The following is a 26,224-nucleotide window of genomic DNA, read 5'->3' on the forward strand; positions in this document are numbered from 1 at the left end:
AAACTGCAAAAGTAGTTGTGATGGTGTCTCAGATTTGGAGCCTTTTATTATAAACATCTTAGTTTCCCTCAGAACTAGAATGGATTTGTGATGGTAGAGGCGGTATATAGGTGGGGGCTGACAGCTGATCGTCACCAATCAGCTGTTGATGTCACTCAAAGCAGCGCTGCCTCTGTGAGCGGCTCTCCTCCTGCTCTCTCTGCCCGGTTAGTGCAAAATAACACAGCAGTAGTGGCTAACATCCAACATCAAGCTGTTTAACAGCCCAAACTCACACCGATAACAAAGCGGCTTGAGTCGGTTGTTAAACCCGTTAATTACAGTTGGGTAATGTTAGCTGTAGGATGCTAACAGTTAGCCCTGTCACTGTGTGTGTGACTCTGGTACAGAGCTCTCCCACGGCAATAGTCTCATGATAAGAAAGAGAATGAGAGAGAGCGGGGGGCAAGGAGGGGCTGAGCGAATCGATATTCTGCACTCAGCTCTACGACGAAATGAGATTTTACCCATTCTTAATCGTCAAAGTTGCAGCAAAGTTGTGGTGATTGGAAAAGTTGCAAGGTATTGGCAGAATTGGCGTCAGTTGTTGTTGCAGCATCCTGGAGGGATTGATCAGTCCAGTTTTTATGGGGTAGCTTGTAACGTGGTCCTTAAATACTTAATGTGGGTTTTAATGTAAAATATTAGTTTCGGCCTAGATCGAAAAGCATCATTTGGTGTTTAAAACAAAAAGATGAGAAAGAAGGGAAAAAATATTTCATGGACAAATTGTAAACATGACTAGCTTGGAGTTGTGTGAAATATATTTATATTGTTTGGAAAAGGCTTAATGTGAATAGATTTTAAAACTGAAAGGCCAGATAGCGATGCCAAATAGAATAGACTGTCTTTTAATTTTTATTCTATCAGAAGGACCTGGAGTACTGCATAGTTTATCTGATTTCCTACTGCAAATATCTATAGATGCTAAGCCATGTTTGACAGGGTGTGTCGACAAACCAAACTCCGACACTTTTCAGAGAAACACACTCTGTTCAGTGTTTGTTTTTTAATGACTGTGACATCAAATATAGAAGTATCTTTTAGCAGAGTACTTACCACACAATGTTTTATCTATTTAAATCTTTGATGTTGCTGTTTGTGAATGGTCACAATGCTTTGTTGTTTTGGGGTCTAATGCACCAAATGTTTAGCATCAGTGCAGCAGTACAAAGGATCTGATGTTTAAAGGAGGGGGGCATGTCCCTCATCTCCCCTCAGCGCTGAAAAGAGCTGCGCTCACCTACACTACACCTGAAGTGGCGAGACAGTAATGTTTAGTTTGAGCCTCATATCTCAAGCAGGTGACAACAAATACAGAGGTAGTTTTATGTGATACTGAAGTAAACAGCCAATGTGAGCATACTGACATAGGATTCACAGAAGACTGTTATTATTATTATTGTTAATATCTTTTTTTGTGCTCATCCTTTGCTGATTTAGTTACTTGACAAATACTGTGACCATGCTGATTTGTTTAGCTTCCAGTGTGTCCACTGTATATATGACATATTTGTGTTATATCCCTAATGTTATTTACAACACGTGCACTACTGTGTGTCTCAAACGGCCATGTATGCTCTTGCTGCATGTCACCCATCTGTACTCAGAATAATCCGTTCAGTCTTAGCTAATTGTTGTTCTAATAAATCCAAATGTAATGATTTATTTATTTTGCCATTGACTATTCTGCAAATTTTATTTATTTGATTATTGATATGTTTTTCACTGTTTCCTGAATCGGCTTCTTAATTTTGGTTTGAGGTGTGGTGATGTACAACGTGTTAGATATATATATATATATAAATATACATATATGAAGATAGTCAAAACTCCTTTAATAGAAAATAAAGCCAGATTTCAGTCATAATTTCTTTGCATGCTTCATTTATTTATTATTTGTCAGTTTTGGTTAGAGATGTTATCTGTTTCTGTCAGTTTTGTATTTTTTGTTATACTTCCAGAAGGAGAATTTCATGATAGGTTATTGTATGTTTATGTAAATAAGTGGCATTTGCTCATGGCCCTTTACTCCTCATTGTGTCCCTTCTATTTCTGAAGTCAAACTTATTCCCAGTAAAAGTACGTTAAAAAATAACCTTAAATACTCAATATTTTCTTATACTTAAATATAATTCAATACTGACAGGGCGCATACTGCATAATGAATAGATTAAGTACTTTTTTTGGTGCCAGTAGTAAGTCAATATTTAAAGGCAGGATTAATAATTTTATTTTTTTTTAGTAGTTGATTTTTTTTACTTAAGTATTCAAGCACAAGTTTCAGCTACTTATAATTTACTTGAACATTTCCATTTTATGCTACTTATATATCTAATCAGCTACATATGGGAAGCCAAAAATTGTACTTTTACTCCACTACATTCACTTAATAAATTTAGTTACTTTGTAGATCCAAATCACTGATACAAAATATAATCAACTAAATTATGATGCATTATCATAGATGAAGCCAGTAAGTAATTAGTGTGAGAGCTGGCTAAAGCTCTCTTGGATTTTTACATAGACAATAGAACAATTAAAATATGTTTTATTTTTATATAAACTATCCAGCATTTTATAAGAATTAAAAGCTTCATCTAGAACAGACTTGAAGTAAGGGACTGTTCTTTACTTACTAGAGGAGGCGGGGTGGCTGGGATGTGACTCTTTTTTATTTTTGGACCTCCCAGAAGCTTCAGATATTTTTCCTTGAGCATTGCTGAGTGACTGGTGGAAAATGTATGACCCTCCCTCCCACATAAATTAGTTACTAGATTTTTAAAACTTACCCTTTGATGTTTTCAAAATCAGAAGTTGAAGAAGAAGTACTTGAGGGTTTATTTTTGGCCAAATGTCAAATGACATGTAGAATAAAGTGATGTCGATGAAATCACTATTTTAAGCTCAGATTTTGTTATGCTTCTTTATGATGGAAGCATTTGTCACACATGATGTGTCCAAGGACTGGCGGAGACTTTGAAAATCCAAAAATAATTTCTGTATTTATATTTTTGGCCATGATAAATGGAGTAATTAGACATGGCCTATTTTTGCACCACGCCCTTCCCCCTCACAGGCAACGAACAGTCCCTTAGAAAACATCTCATCTGTGTGAGTTATTGGACAGGCGTTTACCATTGATGCCTAAATGCAGAACCGGGGTCCTGGCCCCTTGCGCATGCGCGAGAAAGGTTGCTGCCGTAGCCAGACAGCAGCAGCACGAAGATCCAGCACCGGGGATGGCCTCCTAATTTTTAAAAGACACTATCAACATTATATCTCCACAAAATGAAGTTTCCTTACTCATAGATTCGCGAGGAGTAAGTATTGCGCTCTTTAATTTGGGTGACGTCGGTGTTTTCCGTCAATGAAGAGCTAAAGTTTGCTAACCAGCTGGCCTGGTCACAATAAGCACAAAGAAGCTCCTTATTTATTGTGGTGCTTGACTCGAGCTAACCTACTGAACGATGAAAATTTTTGATTTTCCTTAAGATGGGGGCAGCTTTGGCCCTGTAGTGTGTAGTCATTGTGTGTTTGCTTGCTGAAATAGACCAGCTACATTGATTAGATCGGTAGCAGCGCTAGCTAGCTGTTTTAAATTACAGCAGATTAAGGCTGGATTGCTAGACAGATGGCTAACGTTACCTAGCTACAGACAGGCTGTCTGAAAGTTAACCTACCTCACTATGAGCCTGGGGACGGGCTCGGGCTGTCTGAGAGTTAACCTGCCTCACTATTGTACTAACTGTGTGATCCGACACGTTCACAAATCTGACAAAAGGTTAATTTAGGCGTCAACTGAGGACGATGCCTTAGATCCACACGGTAAGTGTGGCCTCTGTCTGTAGAAAAGGTCACATTATCCAGTCTGCATTAATGAAGATCCTCTTTTCCTTTACACTCACTGCACTGCGTCCTCCTGAGGGATACAGAGGATTAAAAGATACACCCATTTAAGCATAGAAGCACTGGCCTTATAGCCTAATGCATTTACTTTCAGATCAAATAGAAAAGCCAAGAGTCTTATTGAATATATTCGAATAAACTTAATGGGCCAAGTATGTGAACACATGCAAGGAATTTGACTCCCAATGTACTTACACAGAAGTAGACACACCTAAAAACAAGGACAACAAGGATAGGCTGTGTGCATGTGTGAACTACAATGACATTTGTATACAGTAAGACAATAGTGCGATGGTGCAGAGTACAAAGAGTGCTGAAATAAATATGGGATGATTGTAACAGGTTGCTTTATGTACATGATATAGGTGGATATGAATGACAGTATATATAAAATAATATAAATCTAATGGTATATATATGGTAACACAAATGCATGCTGTACATAGCCAAGACTACACCTTATCTCACCAATAAATTGAATCTAAAACCTTAAGAGATCATTCAGGCCGTACCACTATGACAAGTCAGTAAAATATCTTGGAGAGTGGAAGTGAACTAATGATGAATCATAAACTGTCTGCAAATCTGTGATGAATCTGCAAAATGATGTGTGACTAAACCATAAGAAAACACTTAAGGGATCTCTGCAATAAGGCCGCAACTAATGATTATTTGAACTTTCAATTAATCGGACAGCTGTTTTAATGATTGACTCATTTGGTCCATAAGATTTTTAAAAATTTGATGATTATCAAACCTTCCTAAAGTCAAATGTGACACCTATATATATATATATATATATATATATATATGTGTGTGTGTGTGTGTGTGTGTATGTTCATTACCACTGTGGTAGAACAGCCAGAGTGTATACCTTTTTGAGGTCAATCTGTCTCGCTCACTGCATCACTGGAACCATTTTTATGTAAGGGCGTGGATTATACTGAAAAACAGAGTCAGCAGCGCATCATGACTAAATGAATTAGAGAATAGCAGAAACACTGAATCTTATAATGACACTGACGAAGAAGCTCTTTCTTGCAAGGTCAACAGCTGATCCAGTTACAAAGGTCTGAACGAGTGCCGAATTACTGATAACAGCAGATTGGTTTAACCCTAAGAAGGGAACAGGGTATTAAGCTAATGGAGACGTGCATGTTTCCTTAAACTCTGCCTTATGTACTTGTGGTCAACATTGCCTCTTCATGTCACACCTCTAATATAAGCTAACAACATGTTTCAGGTGGTGACTACGGCAACACTGACCCAAGCCATATCACTAGAGCTAAAATAATGAGTCAGTTAAATCATTAGAAATTTACTTTTGATGGTTGATTTGTATGTTTTGCTTGAAAAACAAACATTCCCTAGTTCCAGCTTCTGAGTTGTTATGCTGTTTTACAGGATAATGAATTGAATGTTTTGGGGTTTAGGACTGCTGGTCAGACAAAACAAACCAATGGAAGACGTCACCGTGAGGATTAGGACTCTATAATGGCCAATTTATTGTGAATTAAAATAATCGTTAGTTGCAGCCCTACTGTGGATTTTGTCAGAGAACAAAGGAACAAAGCAAAAAATGCAATGCAATTTCCATTTATATATGGGGGAAGTCTTGTTTTTAGACAGAATTGAAACATATGAATGCATCTCCTTTTGAATGTTACCACATTTAAAATAAGATTCCAGTGTAGATGGTGACTGCCTCTGTTAGCCTGCCCTGTGTGACCAGTAAGTGTTCTTATGGTATACTCTGGCATAATTTTACTGATTAATCCTCAGTTTGCATACATGCATGATTATTCCCTTGTCCACTGTTGAAATACTTAAAGTTGACTTGTTACAGTGGTACAGTCTGATTCCCATAATTTTCTTTTGATTAAGCTAATTTGTGAGCTAAAGTGCTCTCTTGGACATGTTTTGGTCAAGCTTTTCATAACATGACCTATTAAAAACCTGTGTGTGGGTTGTTTTTTTTTTTTTTGTTTGCTGTTAGTTTTTTTTTTTTTGATACTGTGTGAGTTTAAAGAAGATAGCTGGTTGGCTTGCAGCCTACATGTGATGTTTTGCTCAATAAAAAAGCATCTTGTTCCCTCTCAGCTCTATGCCTGGTGCAGGGTGCACACACAGAACCATGATGTCAGTTTATTACAAGCTGCCATTTGCAAAAGGTCAAACTGTACGGGATGTGAAAATAGGCAACAGCAAAGTCATTTCACACCAACGTAAGTGTCTGTCAGCGGCTGATTCGTGTCTGCTCTGTTTGTCTTCAGTATGGTGAGGAGAAGGTGTCCCATGTTGCATTAGTGGAATAGTGACATGCTGGCCTGTCTGCCGGCATCAGGTGACCCTACCATCCGACTTCTCTCCCGCACGCAGATGAACACTGGACTTCAGAAATGTAAGTGCTTTCTTCTACCATGTTGTGGTCATATTTCCTTTTAAATGAGTCATTTCCTCATTGGTCAGCATTCAGGATCAGAATGTGATGATAGTGATGTTGCGAGACACAGATTGAGGTTTTCAATACCATTATTCATGGTTAGGGCCCAGTGAAATCAATTTACATTTTTTCCAGATTCCATTTTAATTTTTCCGAATTCTGTGTTTTGCGATAATGCAAATTTTGTCATGGGAAATAGTGTCTAATCCTGTAAATGATTACAATTTTGACAGTCCAATAAGAAAATATTCAAAATTCAATGAATATCAATTAATTTGATGTAAAGCAACCTGCCTCTCACTATTTTTTATGCACAGTTTTCAGCAATTAAATAATTTCCCCTCATTATGTAATGGGATTTCTTAATTTAAAAGGGACCCAGGTAACATATTTTATGTTTCATGCAAATATATTAGTTAATTTTATTTCCATACATGTATTTACACTCTGTTAACACCATTTTTTGAAAAGTGGACATAGTCATGCAGTGTGTATCCTGGGCCGTTAAAGTGCATTTTACAGGACAGAATACAGGTACACTCCAACTTTAGTAGTGCCTGATTTGACCATGCAGATCCGAGTGACAGTTGGTGTGACGCAAAATCATCACACATTGCCTCTGGATGACACAAGAAGCACAGGAGGACAGGACTGATCCAGGTTGGCTGACCGAGTAAAACACTGCAGTCAAGCTAACCGTCAATTGCATCTCTGTGCTAAAACCTGCCGATGTTAAAGTTGGAAACGTACACATGCAGAACAAAGCGTCCGCGAAAACTAAGCTGTGGTTGCCTTGGTGTCGGCGGCCGTGTGTGTGTAGGGGACCTAAGCCCCACCCTCGAGGAAAGCAGAGCAAGTAACAGCAATACAAAGCAGCATAGTTTTCTTTCTGTTCATTCAGCTTACACGTTGTGAAAAAACAGTTACAAGGGTAAGGAAAACAGGATTTTTATAAATTGCATCAACATTTTAGCAAATCACACAATATTCCGCGTTTTACAACTTTTATTATCAAATTCTGTGTTACGGTCTGCATTGCGAAACATAAATACATAAATAATCGAAGATTAACGTGACAAGAGAGTGTGATTCTGCAACATTATGTCATCATCACTGATTCGTAAAACCTTTTAGAGGGCACACATTCATGAGCAATGTAATGAGGTTTCTTTATAGAATGTAAATAATAGAAATACCAAAGTGTAAACAGCATGAAATGTGGTGAATAAACTGAATTACAGTTGAACAGTGTACATGATCCTGGCTTTTTAAACAGGAGTTAAACAATTAAATACACCTTGTTTTATTACTTTGTTGTAAAAGAAGTGACAGCTTTTCGCTCCAGTTAATGATTAAGTGCACTGTGCATTTAATTCAAAACATTAATTGAGGCAAAGTGAGTTTTTGTTTATAAAATTCCATGCTCACTTCCATGATTACAGAACTTCTAATGGAGAGTTGGAGCAGATACAGCTAGACTATAACTCATGCTGCAGTACATTTTATTCCCACATTGCTTGTTGTCACACAGTGTAGTGTTACAGTTCATGTCAGTATATAGTGTTGTGATGTATCATCAAATCCCAGTCAATGTGCTTTGCTTGGTATTTCTGGTTGTCTGACCTTGCACACATTGCAGGGGAAACTACACAGAAGATGAGATCTGCCAGCTATCCAACCCCAGCAGAGTTGGATGCCTATGCTAAGAAAGTTGCCAACAGCCCTCTGACCATCCAGATCTTCCCCAACAGTGTCAAAGTTCCTCAAAGGAAGCACATTCGCCGCACAGTCAACGGGCTTGACACCTCCTCGTCCAGCCAGCGCCACAGTCCCTACCCCTCTCAGGTCAGCTCCAGTAGGGGTCTGCTGGCTGTCCTCCGCGCGCCTGCCAAAGGCGTCATCAAAGAGTCAGACGGTAGCCGCGCTCGACAGCTTCAGAAGGCCATCATGAACCCTCACAGTGGGCCGTACGCCACTCAAAGCACTTTAAATCTTCCTCAACCTGCTCCTCACCTACAGGGCCCGTCTCAGCCTGCGGCTCAGGCTGCACAGAAGCAGGGTATGGTTCACTCACAGGCGCTACAGCAGAGCATGACTCATCCAATGACTTTACAGCAGCCACAAACTATGCCTCACCCACAGGCTTTACAGCAAAGGAACATGGCTCATTCACAAGCTCTGCAGCGGCAGCAGAGTTTGTCCCAGGTTCAGACTTCACAGCAGAGATTGGCTCATCCTCAAGGCATCCAGAGGCAGCAGAGTCTGCCTCACACCCAGGCTCTACAGCAACAGCAGAGCCAGTCCTGTCCACCAGTCGCACCACAGCAGCATCTTTCTCATCTGCAGACACTAAAGCATCAGACGGCTCCCCCGCAAGCTTTACTAACACAACAAGGAGTGACTCAGGATCTGCGTCACATGTCTGATGGAGCTCAGCTTCCGGGCCTGCAGCACACCCAGGGGCTAGTTGGCTCACAGCCCCTCCCCCAGGCTGCAGGTACAGGACCTCCTACCATGCCTAATAGCCTCCAGCAGCTGCCACAGGGGGCATACGGGCCCCGGAAGCTCCCTGACGCAGACGCCCCACCAAATGTAACTGTATCTACCTCCACCATCCCACTGTCCATGGCAGCCAGCCTGCATCAGAACCGGCCGAGTGACCTGAGCAGCATTGTGCACCAAATCAACCAGTTGTGCCAGGCACGGGCTGGTATGGGCACCACCTCAGTCTGTGAGGGCCAAATAGCAAACCCCAGCCCCATCAGCCGCAACCTGCTGATCAACGCCAGCTCAAGGGTGTCCTGTCACCACCCGGCTCTGGGCTCTGTGCCTAACTGCCTCATGGTGGGACCCCCAGACAAAGCTACAGCTCAGACTCCCAATGCTGCTCTCCATTCACAGCCCAATATAGCTGCTACTAATAGTATACCTGCCTTTCACGCAGACCCAGAGAAGGTACAACTGCAGCAGCAGCAACAACAACAACAACAACAACAACAACAACAACAACAGCAGCAGCAGCTGCAGCACCATTTACATCAGCAGAAACAACAGCAGCAGTTACAGCAGCAACAGCAACATTTACAACAACTACAGCAGCTGCAGCAGCAGCAGCGCTCTTGGGCCCAGCATCAACTGGCCCACATGCAGCAGCCTCCTGAGGGAGCCCATCCCTGTAAGAACCCAAGGATGGAGCCTTCTACTGAGTGTGCTTTCCCCTCTCGGAACCTCAGCTATCCCCACAAGCTACCCAACACTGCACAGTCCTTCCCTCTTAAACACCCTGCAGAAAAACCACGACCGTCATCCCCTGTTAACTGCCCAGTAGGTTCTATGCCTTACATTAATGGCCACTACATGCAGCCACTGTGGGGCAGTATCCCAGCCACAGCAGGTAACAATGGATCTGGCTCTCAGGACCTCCCAGTGGTTTTCCAGGGAGGGCAGGCTCCTGCCTCCACAGACCGCATCCCAGGGGCAAAGTACAGGCCAGGGAAAGAGGCTCCTCCTGGCCAGTCCAAGTTGATGCAGAATGTGGATTTCTTAGGAGGGGGCTTCCAGATGCCCAGCTTTCAGGAGCAGAATATGGGTGTGATGGAGAAGATGCACAGGTCAGCCATGGGCCAAGTTCAGGAGCCCAATAATGTTGGAGGTGCTCACACCCATCACCCAGGCTACCGATAAAGCGTGCATTTATTCCCCCTTGGTGTGTTTTGAGTTCTTCTCAACAGCTACTTTCAGCTTCTGTGGTTTATTCTTTAAGATCTTGCAAGTGATCAATTACATTTATTGCTTCAGAGCTTGATTTGTAGACCCACCAGGTTGTGATGTTTCAAAGTATTCCTCAGGTCTTAAGCCATGTCGTACCTTTGTTGCAGATGAAGGTTTTTTGAGATTGTTGTCCACTGTTGAGTAGAATTCCTCTTTTCATCACTGGCATGGATGTGCTGCTCTTTGTTCATGTATATATGGTGTTCTAGAATATTAATTTGCAGCTGAGAATATGCTTACCATAAGATTGTCACAGTGCTTTTCTTAGGTTGACATGGAACAACTCAACTTTTTTCAGCATTTGTGGCCTTACAACTGCCCAAAGGCAAGATTTAGGATGTCCTCGTGTTATGTTTTTATTTGCAATTATTTATCCTTTTAACAGGTTTGTGATCCATTTAAATAAGGTTACATGTATATGCAATTAATAAGACTGTTGATAAAGTTTTGTCCCAGGAGCTCCCTCCCATAGTTGAACACTTGTTATTGCGCCTAAAGGAGAGCCACAACTCCTCTGTCAGGAAAACAACACAGCTTCTAAACTGCACCGTGAGTGGTCCAGGTAGTTTGTGTCTGGGTGATCACAGTGTGCAAAAATGGCTAACTATCACTGTTAAGCTGAATTTTAGTTAAAGGTCCAGTGTGTACGATTTTGGGGGGTACATTGGCAGAAACTGAATATAATAAGTACGTTTTCTTTACTGTTAAATCACCTGAAAAAAGAATTATAATGTTTACGTTACCTTCGAATGAGCCGTTTATATCTACATAAGGAGCAGGTCCTTGTCCACAACGTCTGCCATGTTGCACCGCCATGTTTCTGTAGTACCCCAAAACAGACAAACCTAACACTGGCTCTAGATGGGCAGCATTTGCGTATTTTCGTCGGCCACTGTAATTCGCAGTCCTCCATGACAAGCAGCATTAGAAAAATAGTTATCAGATTTGTTTGATTTTTTTTTTTTTTTTTTTGTTTGGAGAGTGCGAGACCTCTGCAGGTAATTTGGCTCTGTTAAAAACCTCCTGAAAAAGGTGAGCATAAATAAGCAGGTGCTGGGCTAGCATCCCATCTCTGCAACGCTGAACTGTGTCGCAGATTTGTAACATAAAACTGCTGTATTCAGTGTTTTTACTGGTTTAAATCACCTGGTCCGTTTGTTTTGGAGAGGAGTAGACCTTTGCCGATAATTCGGCTCACAGTAAAAATCTCTTGAGCTATAAACACTGGTGGTATCCTTATTGGGAGTTTGCGCTTGGCACATGGGAGAAGTTCAGCTGGTTTTAACCTGCAGTCCTCACCTCTAGATACCACTAAATTCTACACACTGCTCCTTTAAAAAAAAAAACCAACAACAACAACATAAAGCCAGCATTCACAAAAACGGCAATGCTTTCCACGTAGTTTCTCAAGTTGCAAGTGTTTCTCTTGTGTTTGAAAAGTTTAAAGTGCCCTCTTGTGTGTAATATTTCAACAGTTGCTTTAGAAGTTGTTTATTTTATTACAGTTTTAGTCATATTTCTGTAGATGGTCCTACTTGAACTGTAGAAATTACTTTTAAATGTTATGCCTAACATTTGGCAAAAGGAGAGAAACTCCATTAGCCCTTGTTTGTCTTTAGTTAATGTGAAACAGAATGGCATCCCATAAATATTAAAATGGTGCATGTATGTCCTTATGTGAAAAGCGAATTGATCACTTGCAAGCATGCAAGTACTTCAAATATAATGCAAGCTGGGAAAATGCTTTGTTTCCCTCCCGACACGTTTCCTCACCACTTTACTACTGTAATACAAGTGAACTGATGTGGTGTGGACATTATTTGTGTGGCTTGTGGTGGGCCGTTCATCTACTAATCACTGGCCTCACCCTGTGTCGTATTTCTGCTACCTATAAAGAGACAAAAACAGTTAATGCAGGTTATGTTTTGCTAGATGTGTCTAGCATGAAGCTCTGGACCCAATTCCTCCTCCAGTCCTTTTACAGGCTGATGTTGTCTGGGCACATGTTGCTCTGCTAGCCTCAAGCCTTCTGGGAAAAAGCCTTAAATGTCACAGTAGTTATCCTATATTTAATACTTACCTTAACGGACTTCCTTTGCCAGGATCCCAACTTCAGGATGGCTTCATTGTGAGAAAGTTTTCTTTTCCCCGGTTCATTTGGAATCTGTACTGTCAGATCATTGGGCAGTGTTAATATGTATAGGCAGTGAGAATGGGTGCCTTAAATTGAAATATTAAGGTAATAATTGCAACTCATACTTGTTAAATCACCCATCCTACTGTCTCAAATGTTGCCTATTAAGGATTTAAGATGATTTTAAAATATGAATAGTATTTAGCAGAAGTAGTAGGTATGTAGAACAGGGCTGTAGCAGTTATTTTAAAGTATTTGGACTGTGTTTTAGTTGTTATTCTTAATAAATATCCTGATAAAGTTTCTTAATTTATTTTTTTGGACCACTGCATCCTGAAGCCATAGGTGTTTTCACATTAGGTGCCATAGGTAACACACACATCGATGCAGACAGCGTAAACTGTATTGTCTGCACTCGGAGGCGAAAAAGAGGTTTGCATCCATACTTTAACCCGATGCATTTTTCATTCTCTGAATCGCTCTCAGAACGCAGTACAGGTCAAAAGGGAGACAGATGATCAGAGAAAGACAGCTGAGATGCAAGCCGTAGCTCTTCTGGATTGTGGTCTTCATACTTGATGGCAGTTTTTTTTTTTTGTTTTTTGTTTTGTTTCCTGGCTCTCATTTTTGATGTGCCTGCCCCTTAAAGCTGCTATTGACTTTAATCTTAACACACACACTAGTATGATTTGTGTGTGTGTGTGTATGAATAGTAATGATGTATGGGCTGTATCAGTGAAAATAAGTTCCTATTTATGGGATGGATGCAGGGTGAAAACTGCCACCACTCAAATGCTGGTAAATTTAGTAATGTCTATGGAAGCAAATGCGGGACATAAGTATTTAAAATTTAACAGCCAATGAATATTAATATTACAATAAACACCACTGAATTATTAGTATTGAAATATTTAACTGTGAAACCACCATGTATTTTAATGTTACCTCTTTGAAAGTGAAATAGGAAATTTTCTTGTTTTGAAATTTGAAAACCTGAATATGAATAAATATGTTTTTTCAATTTTAACAAATTCAGACCCAAAAACTCAAGTTTCAGAATTAAAAAAAACAAATCAATCGGTCAAATTCACTTGCAAAATTGTAAACTTAATTTTTGATACTGAATTTGTGAACATTAAAAAAATATTTAATCATCTTTTGAAATTGCAAATCAGAGGTGAATTCAGAACAAATAAATTCAATTACATGGTTAACAAAGTAAAATATGTCGATGCTGTGAAACAGCAGATTCAGTCGAATTTAAATTTCACTTAGATATTAAGTGGCTGTTAAAATTTCAGTACTGATTGTCTCTCGTTTGCTTCCATAATGTCCAGTCTTTACTCCAAATATATAATAACTGACCAGTTTTCAGAGTGGCGGAGTGGTTTTCATGAGTTGGACCCACTGCGGCCTAAAGACGGACACCCTCCAGGCCTGTGTGGGTTTCTTATCTTTAAATCAACATCAACAATTTGTCAGACCTGCCCTGTTTATTTTGAACTGCCTCGTCGCAGCCCGACACAGTCAGGTTCTACAGTTTCATATGAAGTGCCTCCACTGGGCTTAGTATGGAGAAATGTGTGAATGGGTGCTTGTGTGTGTGTGTATGTTAAGCTTGGGTACTTGCACACAGGTGTGCGCGCTGACAAACGTGCACAAAGTTAATCTCTGATGGGGGACCAAGCTACTTAGTGTAACTACTGATACTGTGTCATGGACTGAAGTCCTGAAGTGTGCCACGATTCCTAGACACTGTCGGGATGTGTGAACTGTTTGCTGCTGACTCACTGACCAAAGTGACCAAGCGTCCCTCTCTGTAACCACCCCGGCCAAAAGCCTTGGCAAGCTTGTATTGGGAACTTGTTATGTTCTAACAGTTCTAAGCAACAACCTGGTGACATAAAGGAGAGCTGCTGCCCTCATTTGGACAGTTACGGAAAATCTTGTGAAGTAAAAGTGTAAAGATGTGAACGGAGCTTAAAAAAATCTAGAGTGAGCTGTTCCTGTCTGTTTTCCACCAAGCAAGATTCAGATGTTCTAGCCAGAACTTTACATGTTCTGTGGTTTCATTTTACAGTATATCATCCTGCAGAAATGTTGCCACACACAGTACATGTCAATATGCACTGTGGGAATCTAATCTACTTAAGCACATTGTAGCTCATCATGATAGTTGACTTAGATGTCAGTATTTATTGCGGCACAGGTGTGTAACAGCTTTCTAGATTTATTTTTACTCCGGTTTAAGATGACTGTCTTTGATGATCAAAGATGTTTCGTGTTGTGAACGGTGGTGGAGGGGGGCTTACTTTCTCTACTTTGTGAAAATGTGATATTCCAGTTTTGCCTAACCTTCAGGAATAAAATGTCTTGCACAAACATTCCCCCTAACCAAAATAAAGTTTGCAAACACAAAGCTTTTATGAGTGACTGTTTTGTTATGTACATATAAATACAGTGTAGGTCATTAAAACCCTTTGAGCTCTGCTATGGAAACTGTCCACCAGCGTTGGTTTTTGTGCTTACTGTGATGTCATTTTTTGGTGTTTTTATATCCCTAAAATCTGTACTACTTCAAGGAATACTTCACCCACAAAATGACCATTTGTAAATCAGTTAGTCATGTTGTGTTAACCTGGTACAAGAGTCTGGATTAGACCACAGATACATTTCACTTTCAGTGAGCATATGATTGGATAAATAAAACCTGGATTATACTGTATGAGCTGTGTGAGAGCTTGTAAACTGATGTTTTGATAAAGATCTGCTGTTGTTCAATGTGGACCCCAATCAATCCGTCAATATGTTCGCTGTTTTCCATGATGGCATGCAAGAACAGTAATTTTCTTCACAAATTCCAGGTCACATGGCTGACTTGACTTACTCATTTACAAATGGTCATTTTGTGGTGTATACCTGTGGAGTATTCCTTTAACCAACAGGTTACGCAGCCTCAGCCATAGTAACTGTTAATAGTACTGGAATTGTCTTGTCAAAAAAAAAAAAAAATCAGATGTGTTTTTTTTTTTTGTCATCAAATTTTATAACATAAACAGAAAACATTTATCCAAAACATTTCTTAATGTAGGCACATGGACAGAATATCTCTAAACACTCCGTAAGTTACTTGAACCATGTCTATTTAAATGTTTCAATCAGTCAATCAAAAATAATCAATTCTCTGGATATCCTGATTTTTTATTTAAGATCAATATCAATCACATGAATTATACATGGTACAACTCCAGTGAGGTGTGATCCCATCAGCTCCTTTAACGTGTGCACTGTAGTGTGGTCATTTTTTTTTTATGTCTTCTGACATTGTTTGTTGCTGTTAACTCAATGTATCTGGATGGTTCTGGTTACTGTCCACACATCCTGACCTCGACAAGAAGGCAGCATGGTCGCTCCTCCTGCAACATGACCAGCTACTCACTCTGCAGCCGCTTCTGCAAGGCGTAATATTGAAGATAATCTATCTAAATCTATATAAAACTTTATGTGCAGGATTATGCACAGAATGAGCTGCATCAGCCATATGTGAAATCTTAACGAGCTTGTGCAAACAACGACCTCCTACAACAATATTCAGGACCTCCCTTTTTTAAGGTGTATGTCAAATTATATTTAATTTAAATTAGTATTCACTTCATCAAATAAGACATTCTAAAGATGTGACCTATCTACAAACAATAATATTCTAAACAAGGGCATTTGTGTTTATAAAGGTTTCTGTAGTTAAGGCACATGCACTATGTACAGTACAGTTTGGTTTTCTTTATAAAAGTTAGAATATAAAAAGTTACAGTGGTATCCAAACATTTCTTTAAGATGTAGGGGCCACTGCAGCTGCAAATAAATGCTCACATGAAATTTTAAATCTGAGTGTTTAGATTTTTAACTCTGTTTTAGTGGATCTGTATTTTGATGTTGTGCTGAGCGTCGGGAACACTGGAGAGCTGTGGCTGGTGGTGTCTGGCGTGAATCCTCTTCAACAATGGATTTATGTGCCATCGAGACCCTGAAAGATCAAACGGCGACTGTATTAATAACATCTTAGCAGCAAGAAGCAGCAAGTTGTGTGTGTGTGTGCTTTGTTCTTACTAGGAGTGTGTTCACGGTGCAGTGGCTTCATCATGCTTTCCCCAGGGTCCTCCTCCTGGACAACACCGACATCTGACCTCCACTTTTTCCAATTAATTTCCTCTACCCTGGAGATGAAAAAACTCCTTGATCATGTGAACACTAGTAATGCTCGACATGACCAGCTCTGTAAACTGATGTTACGTTACTGGATTTAGGAGTCACTGTTAGAGAGCAACCTAGGACCTTTTTTCCCATGTTTTTGTGTCATAGTGACTCATGGGAACAGCACATTTTGAAATTGGTCGATTATTGAGTGAGAGCACTGCAGCCAGCAGCTGTGAAACAGGCTACAATGTAAACACTTAGGGCATGTTTGCACCGTCAAATTATTTCCACTGACAGGTTCAGATTATCATTCTAATTGTCTGATAACATTATGAAGAGGATCTTTTAAAGAGTAAGATCCTTTCTGTTTAACAAGAAATAGCCCTGAAATCACCATCACAGAACCCACCTGACTGTTTCTGCATAGAAGGTAATTTTATCATCGTAAAACACACTTTGTTCAAAGCTGAGGGAAACAAAATAAAACTCACAAAAAATGTCCTGGTTTGACATTCCACGTTTCAACAATCACCAACTCTGGTTTGGTTCAAATAAACCTTTAATTCACCCAGTTAGATGTGAAAATATGCTGGCTCTATACATGCTAAAATGACTCTATTTAAATGGTGTCCAGTGGGCTTGGCGATGGCGATTTTGGGGTTGTTTCTATAGTTCCTTTTCATAAATTTTTCAGACACTTAAAAAACAATCTGAGCCTACATGCACTTTTACTAGACATAAATTGCCAGGGCGAACATACCCTCAGTGGTGACACTGCAGCTTGTTGGATCTGACTTAATACTGGACCAATTCCAAAAATTGTTGTTCTCATTCATCACTTAGGCACAAAAATATGGGAAAATAGGATCTAGGCTGAGAAAAAACCCGAGGGGACTCTTTCACTGTTTGAGGGATCTGTGGATTATCTTGATGAAGCAGGACAATTGTTGTGAAAATATTAAATTGAATTTTTTAATCCTTTGAGGAGCAACAATGTAATTCCACAAACCATAGCACAAATCTGAAATCATCTACATGGTGACACACCACCAGATATAAATGAGAATGTTTCTTTGTAATATGGGTAACCTGACCCTTGGCCAGTGTTCAGTATAATGTGTGCTCAGGGTTAACTGGTGACAATATTACACCAAGACATTTCAATACAGTAATACTTTCATAGATTAGTTTGTTTCAAGCTAAACAATTCCACCGTGTTTCCAAAATCAGCTGGAGGTTTTACCTGAAAAACTGACGACTCTCGTCCCCCTCGTTTTTTAAACGCACCATCTTCGACATCCCGGAGTGCAGCTTATTCACAAGGCACCTTGGCAGGGTCCCCTCCATGTCCAAAATGGTAGAAGCCCTCTGAGGATTTGTGACAAAATGTCTCAAGTGTGTCAGATCGTTGGTGTTTAAAATATGAGCCAACGCAGTATTTCTAGATTGTGAGCAAACAACTTCAAGCTTGGCAATGCTCTTCTTGGTTACATAAACTGAAACAAGTTATCAGACTAGAACAGCATCTCACCTGCAGGTTCCAGATGTTTTCAATTTGTTTGGAGACTCTTTCCACTGTGTAGCCCATCAGAGCTATCAACATGTTGAGCAGCAGGATGTAGGTGATAACTATGTACGAGATGAGCAAGATGTAGAAAACTTCCTTGTACTGAACATGGTCAGTGAACTGCAGGTCTCCCATTCCAATAGTGAACTTGAACATTTCCAGTGTTGCGAAACGGATATCGTTGTAACTTGACTTCTTGCACTTTAATGTCTTGACAACAGGGCTGCTTCCATGTGGCAGTGTGCCATTGCGGACCTTTCTACAAGCTGGAGGAGAGTCGCGTATGACAGCAACAACAGCTATGGATAGGGAGAAAATTTGAGTCAGAGGTCTTTACTTTGGAGAACATCTTAAAGTCTTTGTTCTGCATATGCTTAACTTTTTGCATTTGGAGTCAATGAAAATCTTACCAGCAGAAAATCCAAATAGCAGGACACCATAGACGCATAAAAAGTGTAACAGGTCACCCAGGATTATCTAAAAAGAGAAACAGACTTCATATCAGGCAAATTTCTCACCACTCTGATATAGTTGGTTACTTAAAGCTCGGGTAGGCAGACACATGGCAAATAAATTGAATAAAAAAAAAAAAAACATGAAAGAAATAGCAGAATTTGAGAATACACCCTCCTCCTGCAGTTCCCCTCTCTGTCCTGAGCCCCTATCACCAGACGACCACGAGCATTTGCATGTGCTTCACACAGTAATGCACTGTTTAGTTTTATTACATTTGGAGTTGCACACAGTGCATTCACTCAGCCCCTTCTTTCCCACCCTCTCTTTTTGTTTATCAGACCACAAATGAGACAAAAATCAGCTGCTAGCCACTCCACTGTCTCTGTCTTGCTCCCTGGCACTGTGGACTGGTTCCCTGGTAGGAGAACAGGCAGCAGCTTGAGAGACAAACTTTCTGTCAGCAGCTGTAGCTGCTCAGGTTCGGCCAGCACAAACCTCACAGTGGGCTGGTGGCCAGCAGTAGCACTGGGTCTGTTAGCTGGACCTCAGGGCTATCCGGTCCCTGCTGCCGCCTGTCCTCCAGGTGAAGTGGTCTGTAGCAGCAGGGAGTGAGGCGGAGGACATGCTGTGGCTTGAGGCTCTAGCTTATGTTAGCTAGGCCTACCTTAACATGAAAGTAAAGCTCCAGCTGTGAGCCTTTGGCTCCATTCAGCAGAGGGCTACACTATTTGTAATTTTCTTTTAGACTATCTTTTTGGTGAGTCCATCTTCCTTTTTTGGGCTGTTTTGCAGTGTAGGCAGTTGTTGCCAGTGCTGGAATATCAATTTTCTCTGCAGGACTCTCTCCATTAAATCAGGTTTTCACTGAAGAGATGTGCACGTGCATCTACATTTATAAAACAGCCAACAGGAACACCCTCTCTCTGACAGACAGGTAAACCATTCATTCCATTTGGCCACAACAAAATGATTAGACAGGTTTATTACTGGTCTACAACAGTCAAAGATACCAGTTTTTTCCTTTTTTTCTGAGCATTTAATTTATTGATTGCTATTGGGATGTAAAGAGAATTTTAACAAATGAAACAGAAAATGTTTCTGAAATAAGTTGCCTGCCCTAGCTTCAAATGTAATTCTTACCCTTTCCATCATGACACTGTACATCCCCATTTGTTTAGAGCCTCTTGAGTAGTAAAGAACATTGATCCAGGCAAGGGCCAGTGCGAGCACGAGGAGTCCAACGTATTCTTTTCGTCCACAGAAGTACAAAACTGTGCAGACCAAAATGAGTGCTGCCTGCAGGAAACTGCAAACCAAAGTGGAGTGGTAAGAAAGCAGTGATGTAAAATTTGTCCATCACAAAAGATTGATGGCGATACTTACAATAGAATGTCACAGAATCCAGTTGTGTATAGAGCCTTGAAGGTTGGGGGGTTCCTCTTGAAAATAGTTATCTGTGGATTCAGGAGTCAAACATATAGAAATAGTCTGAAATATATTCTGACTGTTTTTGTGTAAATTTCCAGAGCAGAGTCCTCTTTCTCACCGCTTTATAGAAAAACCATATTGCTCCAAGGACACTGATCACCTCGCCAATGCAACGAATGTAGTCAAGCGGGACATTGTCAATGGGAAATGGTGGCTGCAGGTCAAAAGGTTAGGAGTCCTTGCTTAGGGCTGATCAATTTGTTAAAACATGGTTCTTTCTGTTTTACGTCAGTGAATGGTTTTGCTCAGTGCCTTACCTGTCCTTCTTTTCTGTAGAAGGCCACAGCGGTGAAGATGATCAGGTACGCCAGGTAAACCAGGAAATTCATCAAAAATAATTTGGAAGCAAACCTGTCCCACTTATTCTGGAGAAGACTGCGCAGAGGCTCAATCTGGAGCATCTCAGGTCGATTCTAAGGCATTGATCACAGGATTATTTCCACATTAAAAGTCCTTTTTCAAAGTGGCACTCCAAAAGTCTTTCATCAGCGCCTTGTGAGGCTGATGAAGGCTTGTTTGCACAAACAAACAAATTAAATGGTAAACTGCTGCCAGAGAACTGATAGATTTTTCTATGCCTCTGTTGTGCTGCTGTGTCTTTATCTATCTGTTTATACAGTAAGTACAGTTAGGAGTTGTGACTTCACATATACAGGTATTTTCATAAACAGATAGTTTCCTCTACGTTTGGGCCTCTTGTTCTCTCATGTGGAAGTGTAAATAGAGTGTTTGAGAAACAATGACATCATAGAAACAACCACAACCACAACAATGGCGGACTACTGGTTTCCTAATGTATTATTGGCACTGCTTGTGCAAATGACTACTTTATACTAAACTTACTATAGCTCCATCGTTCCATGGACAAAAGGAAGCATCTGCTGTTGCCAGAGTTTTGCTCCAACTTATTGTCTGCAGCAGCTTTAAGTCTGCCAGAAACTACGGTAGATCAGGCCCGATCCAACCAACAGATGGTGGGAGACTTTCCAGAGTGGGATTGTTACTGATGAGGAATAAAGGCAAACTTTCACATGTCAGGAATCAACAGTGATGAGATCTACAGTAGGTATTTTGAAGCCTGTACACTATACTACCTTTGAGATGAGGTAGACTGCTGAAGACAGCCAATGCCAGCCAGTATTTGGGATCATTTTTTCTGTTTCAGTGCGGACGGAGATATTTTGTAAAACAAAGATCGTGTGGATGGAAATATTCTTTAAATTGGAGGGGGAAAATATCTGTTTTCAAAAATATCTGTACATGTGTAGACAGGGCGTAAGACAAAACTGCAACTGTCTTGTTTAAAAAAACCTTAAGGAAAACTGTAGACCATCATGTGCAGATATTTTTTAAGTTAAAATAGATATTTCTTACTGGAATTTCACTACTGAAGACGACTATCTCCAACACAGAGTTTTTTTCATTGGTGTCAATGGAACTCAGGTCATAAAGTGAAGAGTGAACTGGTCCATAGACCCATTCTGTGAACTTCCTGGACAGTGGCCTCATCTCCTCATCCACAAATTCACGGTGTAACATGTGCTTGAAGAGCTGACCAAAGAGAGATCAGGAAGGAGATGATTATCTTGTGGTACAGTACAAGCACCTTCTCATGCCGTGCACACAGTCTGTTAAATTAATCTTATAAGGCAATGCACCTGTGTAAAACAAGACTATTGCACATTAAAAGAAGGAAACTGTTCCATCAATGTGTATCTGAAAATGTACACAAAGCCCCTGAAAAGAAAATAGACGCACCCCAATCTTGCCCAGCTTGGCAGCCAACTTCAGAGGAGTCAGCCCCTTATCATTTTCAATCTCTTCCAACTGGACTATTGTTTTCTTCTCAAGTCTGCTGTGCTGAGTAAGGATCTCATCATACATCTTTGCAATCATTTCTGTGTTTTCATCCGTATTGTCTGCTATGACCACCAAGGCATGCAAGACAGTGTTTCCTTGCAAGTCCTTGTCAGCCACGTCGGCTCTTGTGTAAGGGTTTTCCATGAGGAAGGCCACGACATCAGGCTGGTTGGTGCAAGCAGCTAGTGACAGAGGAAGCTCTCCTGTTGAAAACACACAAAGGTCAGTTTGGTGATTTGATTATTTAGAGCTTGGGTAGATTATATAAGTTCTGGTTATTTTTAGGATGCGATTACCCACCAAAATAAAAGCCCAGTCCTGCATTACGCTGGAAGAACTTCCCATTGGCTTTGGCTTGCACATCTGCTCCTTTCTGGACCAGCAGTTTCACATGGTTGAAGCTCCTTCTCTCAATGGCAATGTGCAGTGCTGTCTGACCTGTGACACGTGTTTTATTGTTACAGGAAACAGGTTGTTAAGGTTTTCAACACACTTAAGACACAGGTTTGTTTGATTTTCTGTGGTTTTGTTTATTGAAATGTTCAGGGCAAACATGAGTCAAGAGGTTCTTTGTCTAAGTTTCAATGCCTAGTTCCGAACAATATACACGGGTTAAAACCTCTATACCTGGAGAGATACAAATAATGATAATACAAATCAAGTAAAAAAGATTTAAAAATGAAACAAAAATAAATAAAGAAAATAATAATAAAATACTAAATTAAAACAAAAAATGAAAAAAAACAAATCAAATAAAAATACAATTTACAGTAAAAAATTAATAAAGCTATCATTAACAATACCATACTTTTTTTAGAGATAAGGTATAGTATACCCTGAATTAACAGTCTCCCAAGTTTAAAATAAAAGTCTCTAATAGATGTAAGAATTTTGTGAGGCCCTAAACACTCCCTTCATGACAAATGTGATCTGATGGATATCTCCATCTATCTGCTCTATCATGAAATAGATTGGACTGCCAAGTTTCAGAGTAAGTCACCCTGAATTGATCAAATCCAAACAAAAATTGTTCTTGAATGGTGATAGCATTTGTGATGAACCCACTATATGGATTTTACATTTTATATAAGGTGTATCTGGTTACTCACTCTGTGTAAGCATCTTTGACTGAGAAGATAATCCCAGACTATGTATAATGCTGCATCTCTAAATACAAAAGCCCTTCTGCCCTCTGTTTACTCTTTAGAAGCCGCATATATATACAGCATATTCAATGTGCCCAAAGTTCAGGCACACTGATGATATAAACTCTGGCTCTCAAGTCAAGTCACTTTTAATAATACAGGTCCCACACACTGCTCTTGCTCACAACACACTAACGTTTCGGTCCTTCATCACGAGTGTTCAACATCATCATTTTCAACATTGAGCTTAGATAGAAACTGCCCCACCTATTTCACGGATGTGCCCAGGTATGCACACGTATGAGGAAATGAATCAGCTGTGGGTGTGTTTCTGACAACAGCCTGTCCACCAGATGTCACACATCCCACAAACGAAAGTACAAGGGAACTAGAACAGAGAAACTTTTTCAGTGCCCTGGAATCTAAATGATGAGATATCATGTTATATGTCATTGAAATGTACTGCCTCTGAGTGATCTCTACCATTGCTATGATGGTTCAGGGATCTCAAAAAGACAAATGTATGATACATGGCATAAGAATATATAATGTTGAACATTTTGAATGATTTATGAAAGCTGCAAGGCCGATGTGTTCATTCATAAGATCAAAATATTTTTGTAAATAATTTTGTAAATAGCCATTGTGTAAGGAGCATGAGTTTTTCTAGGTTTTTCCTGTTTTTCTTGTTCCCTTGTACTTTAGTTTGTGGGATACATGACATATGGTGGACAGGCCGTTGTCAGTTATTGAGACACACTCACAGCTAATTCATTCCCTCACACCCATGTATACTGGGCAAACCTGTGGAATGGGTGGGGCAGTTTGTATAAGCTCAGTGTTGGAAATAATGATGTTGAACACTCTTGACGAAGGTCCAGGAGGACCGAAATGTTCGTTTTTACTAATAAATTGTGAAGCTGAGCAAGAGCAGTGTGCAAGATTTTCTGTTCAAAGATGTGATATTTTCCAACGCACCTGCATCTGTTGGATGTGCGAATACCTTTTTTCAAACCATTTGTACAGTTCCACAATCAGAATTGGACATCCTCTATTATTAAGACCCTCAGAAGTTCAATCACTCATGACAGTTATGTTTTACTTACCATTGTAACAAGGATCTTGGTAAGATGCGTTGATGAAATTTTCTAAGTCTCCAGTTTTTTCCGCTATGTCAAGGAGGACCTCGATTGTGTCATTTTTGCCATCTTTCAGATTCATCAATGCTTTCAGGAGCGCCGTCTTCCCATTAGTTTCATCTGAAAGTCATGCACAAATTACATTAGTTTCTCACTGTACTACTGACATCATTGTATAGAGAGTTTGTGATGAATCCTACTAACTCAAAAAATAAGTACCAGAATAACTCCTAAATTTACTTTTAAGTTTCACTTGGACAGATTGTTCTTTGAGATGCTTAGAGATTTATGGACCAAACAACACAATTCAAGTCCAGCTCCTGTGAGTTCACCTTTTTTGTCCAAACATTGTAGGTGTTACACATTGGATCCTAAATTGAATTATCCATCCATTGCCTTATCCATCAATTCAGACCTCTACTTGCACTTAGCGATGCCCTCTCTAAACAAACTGGAGGAAATCTCTTTCTCAGGCTTGCTTTGCATTACCAAAATCCTTTTCACTGCACAAAGGACACATGGCTGTACTGTTTCAAATTAGCATGGTCATAGATACAGCAAGACATATTCAGTTATAAATAAGACACAAAAAAGTGCTTCCCTCCTACTTGCCTGTGAATTCTGGGCTGGTAAGTTTCTTTTTAGTAACTCGTAGGTAGTCAAGCAGGCCAACAAGTTCAGCTGTGTCTCCCTGAGATGCTGCTTCAAAGACTCTCTCCCTGGTGAATTCTTTATTGTTAATGCTGTCATCAGTAGTATCACATTCTCTGAAAAGTAGAAAATCATACAAGTTATACAATGCACTATGCAGCTCAAAATGGCCAACTATGCAATGATTTGTGGTGACAATATTTCAACATGTGTAATCTTTTAAAACTGTGTGCAAAGGAAATTTTGTTAACCCAATATTTGTTCATGAGTCTCTTGAGGAAAAGTTCCGGACCAGCTTGGGAACAAACGCAGGTTTAAACAAGCCTGTTTACTTAAAATACCACACCATGTCACCTGATACTGATCAGTCCCTACAGGCTTAAATACCACTTTTTCTTTAAAGCAATACAGCACACCAATTTCTGTGCCGACATCTCCAGCAGTCAGTCATTACCATTCAATAATTAAAGGCCCTGTGTATAACCTGTGAGAAAGAAACCTTACACTAGTTCTTCACCAGTAGAACCGGTTACCTTGTTAATAAGACGTTGGTATCCATCGGCGCAGGAATTATCTCTGAGCTGTCTGTTCTGAGGAGCCAATCCAGACCATCCCCCTCTTCCTCTTGGTTTATTGTAGGCTCCTCTTTGTCTGTTGGCTGTCCATCGTCCATCTTGTTTGTTGATAATAATCAAGTCTTAATCATGTGAGAAAAAGTAGTATGTTTTGCTTCCTCAAGTCACTCATCAGCTATGATGAGCTACAGCTACACAGGTGTAGGATTGCAAAGGTCAGGCGTGGCACTGAAGCAGTAATGGTGTTTGTTACCTTGGTCACACTCCTCCCTCTTTCACACAGTACTGGGCGCGTCTGTTGTTTACCAAACAGCAGTTTCCTAGTTGCAGTATTACCAGTATCTGCTCAACAGATATTTTACTGTCTGATATTCTTTTATGAGGTATTAAATACTTATATGTCCTTACTTTTTTAGGACTGTTTGACTCTGTTCTTTTATATCTAAATGTGCAAATAAACTCAAACTATGTATCTTATGATGGCCTGAATGCCTAAAATGCTTCACTGAAAGGTAATGTTATTAACTATGATAAAGTCACACAAATGAATTCAGTGGTTTGGAATTTATTCAGGGTTCCTACAGCTAAAGGCAACCTAGATTTAAGATTTTCTAATACTTTGTAATGCCATTTGTAATAAAATACAGAACATGTTATACAATAGATGCTATCCTGATCTGCGTGACATTAATGTGAGAGGCAATCAGTAAATTATTAATTAATTAATTATTTTGAGATTTTACAAAGCAAAATAAGAAAAAAAAAGATTCATGAAATTTTTCCTTTTTGGACTTAAGGATCTGTGGGAAACCAGTCTATTAGAAAAATTCATTGTTAATTAATTAATTAATTA

At 39.9% G+C, this 26,224-nt stretch overlaps 2 protein-coding genes across 2 annotated transcripts; one reads left to right on the forward strand and one right to left on the reverse strand.

Annotated features, from left to right (window-relative positions):
• The first annotated feature begins 3,231 nt into the window (after window positions 1–3,231).
• On the forward strand, window positions 3,232–14,715 carry LOC117259991 (protein FAM222B-like). The gene is made up of 3 exons (XM_033631839.2): window positions 3,232–3,362; window positions 6,222–6,349; window positions 8,031–14,715. Exons 2-3 carry the CDS (start codon window positions 6,268–6,270, stop codon window positions 10,073–10,075), a joined length of 2,127 nt encoding a protein of 708 aa, XP_033487730.2. The 5' UTR covers window positions 3,232–3,362; window positions 6,222–6,267; the 3' UTR covers window positions 10,076–14,715.
• A 757-nt stretch (window positions 14,716–15,472) lies between these two features.
• On the reverse strand, window positions 15,473–25,706 carry LOC117259300 (transient receptor potential cation channel subfamily V member 1-like). The gene is made up of 15 exons (XM_033630563.2): window positions 25,330–25,706; window positions 24,758–24,912; window positions 24,113–24,265; window positions 22,162–22,299; window positions 21,760–22,064; window positions 21,376–21,552; window positions 20,259–20,414; window positions 20,060–20,155; window positions 19,897–19,967; window positions 19,654–19,819; window positions 18,468–18,534; window positions 18,022–18,356; window positions 17,734–17,858; window positions 16,404–16,510; window positions 15,473–16,320 (listed from the first exon to the last, which is right to left on the reverse strand). Exons 1-15 carry the CDS (start codon window positions 25,467–25,469, stop codon window positions 16,208–16,210), a joined length of 2,304 nt encoding a protein of 767 aa, XP_033486454.1. The 5' UTR covers window positions 25,470–25,706; the 3' UTR covers window positions 15,473–16,207.
• Between the last annotated feature and the right edge of the window lie 518 nt (window positions 25,707–26,224).

Source organism: Epinephelus lanceolatus, chromosome 4, assembly GCF_041903045.1.
Source record: "Epinephelus lanceolatus isolate andai-2023 chromosome 4, ASM4190304v1, whole genome shotgun sequence".
Taxonomy (NCBI): domain Eukaryota; kingdom Metazoa; phylum Chordata; class Actinopteri; order Perciformes; family Serranidae; genus Epinephelus; species Epinephelus lanceolatus.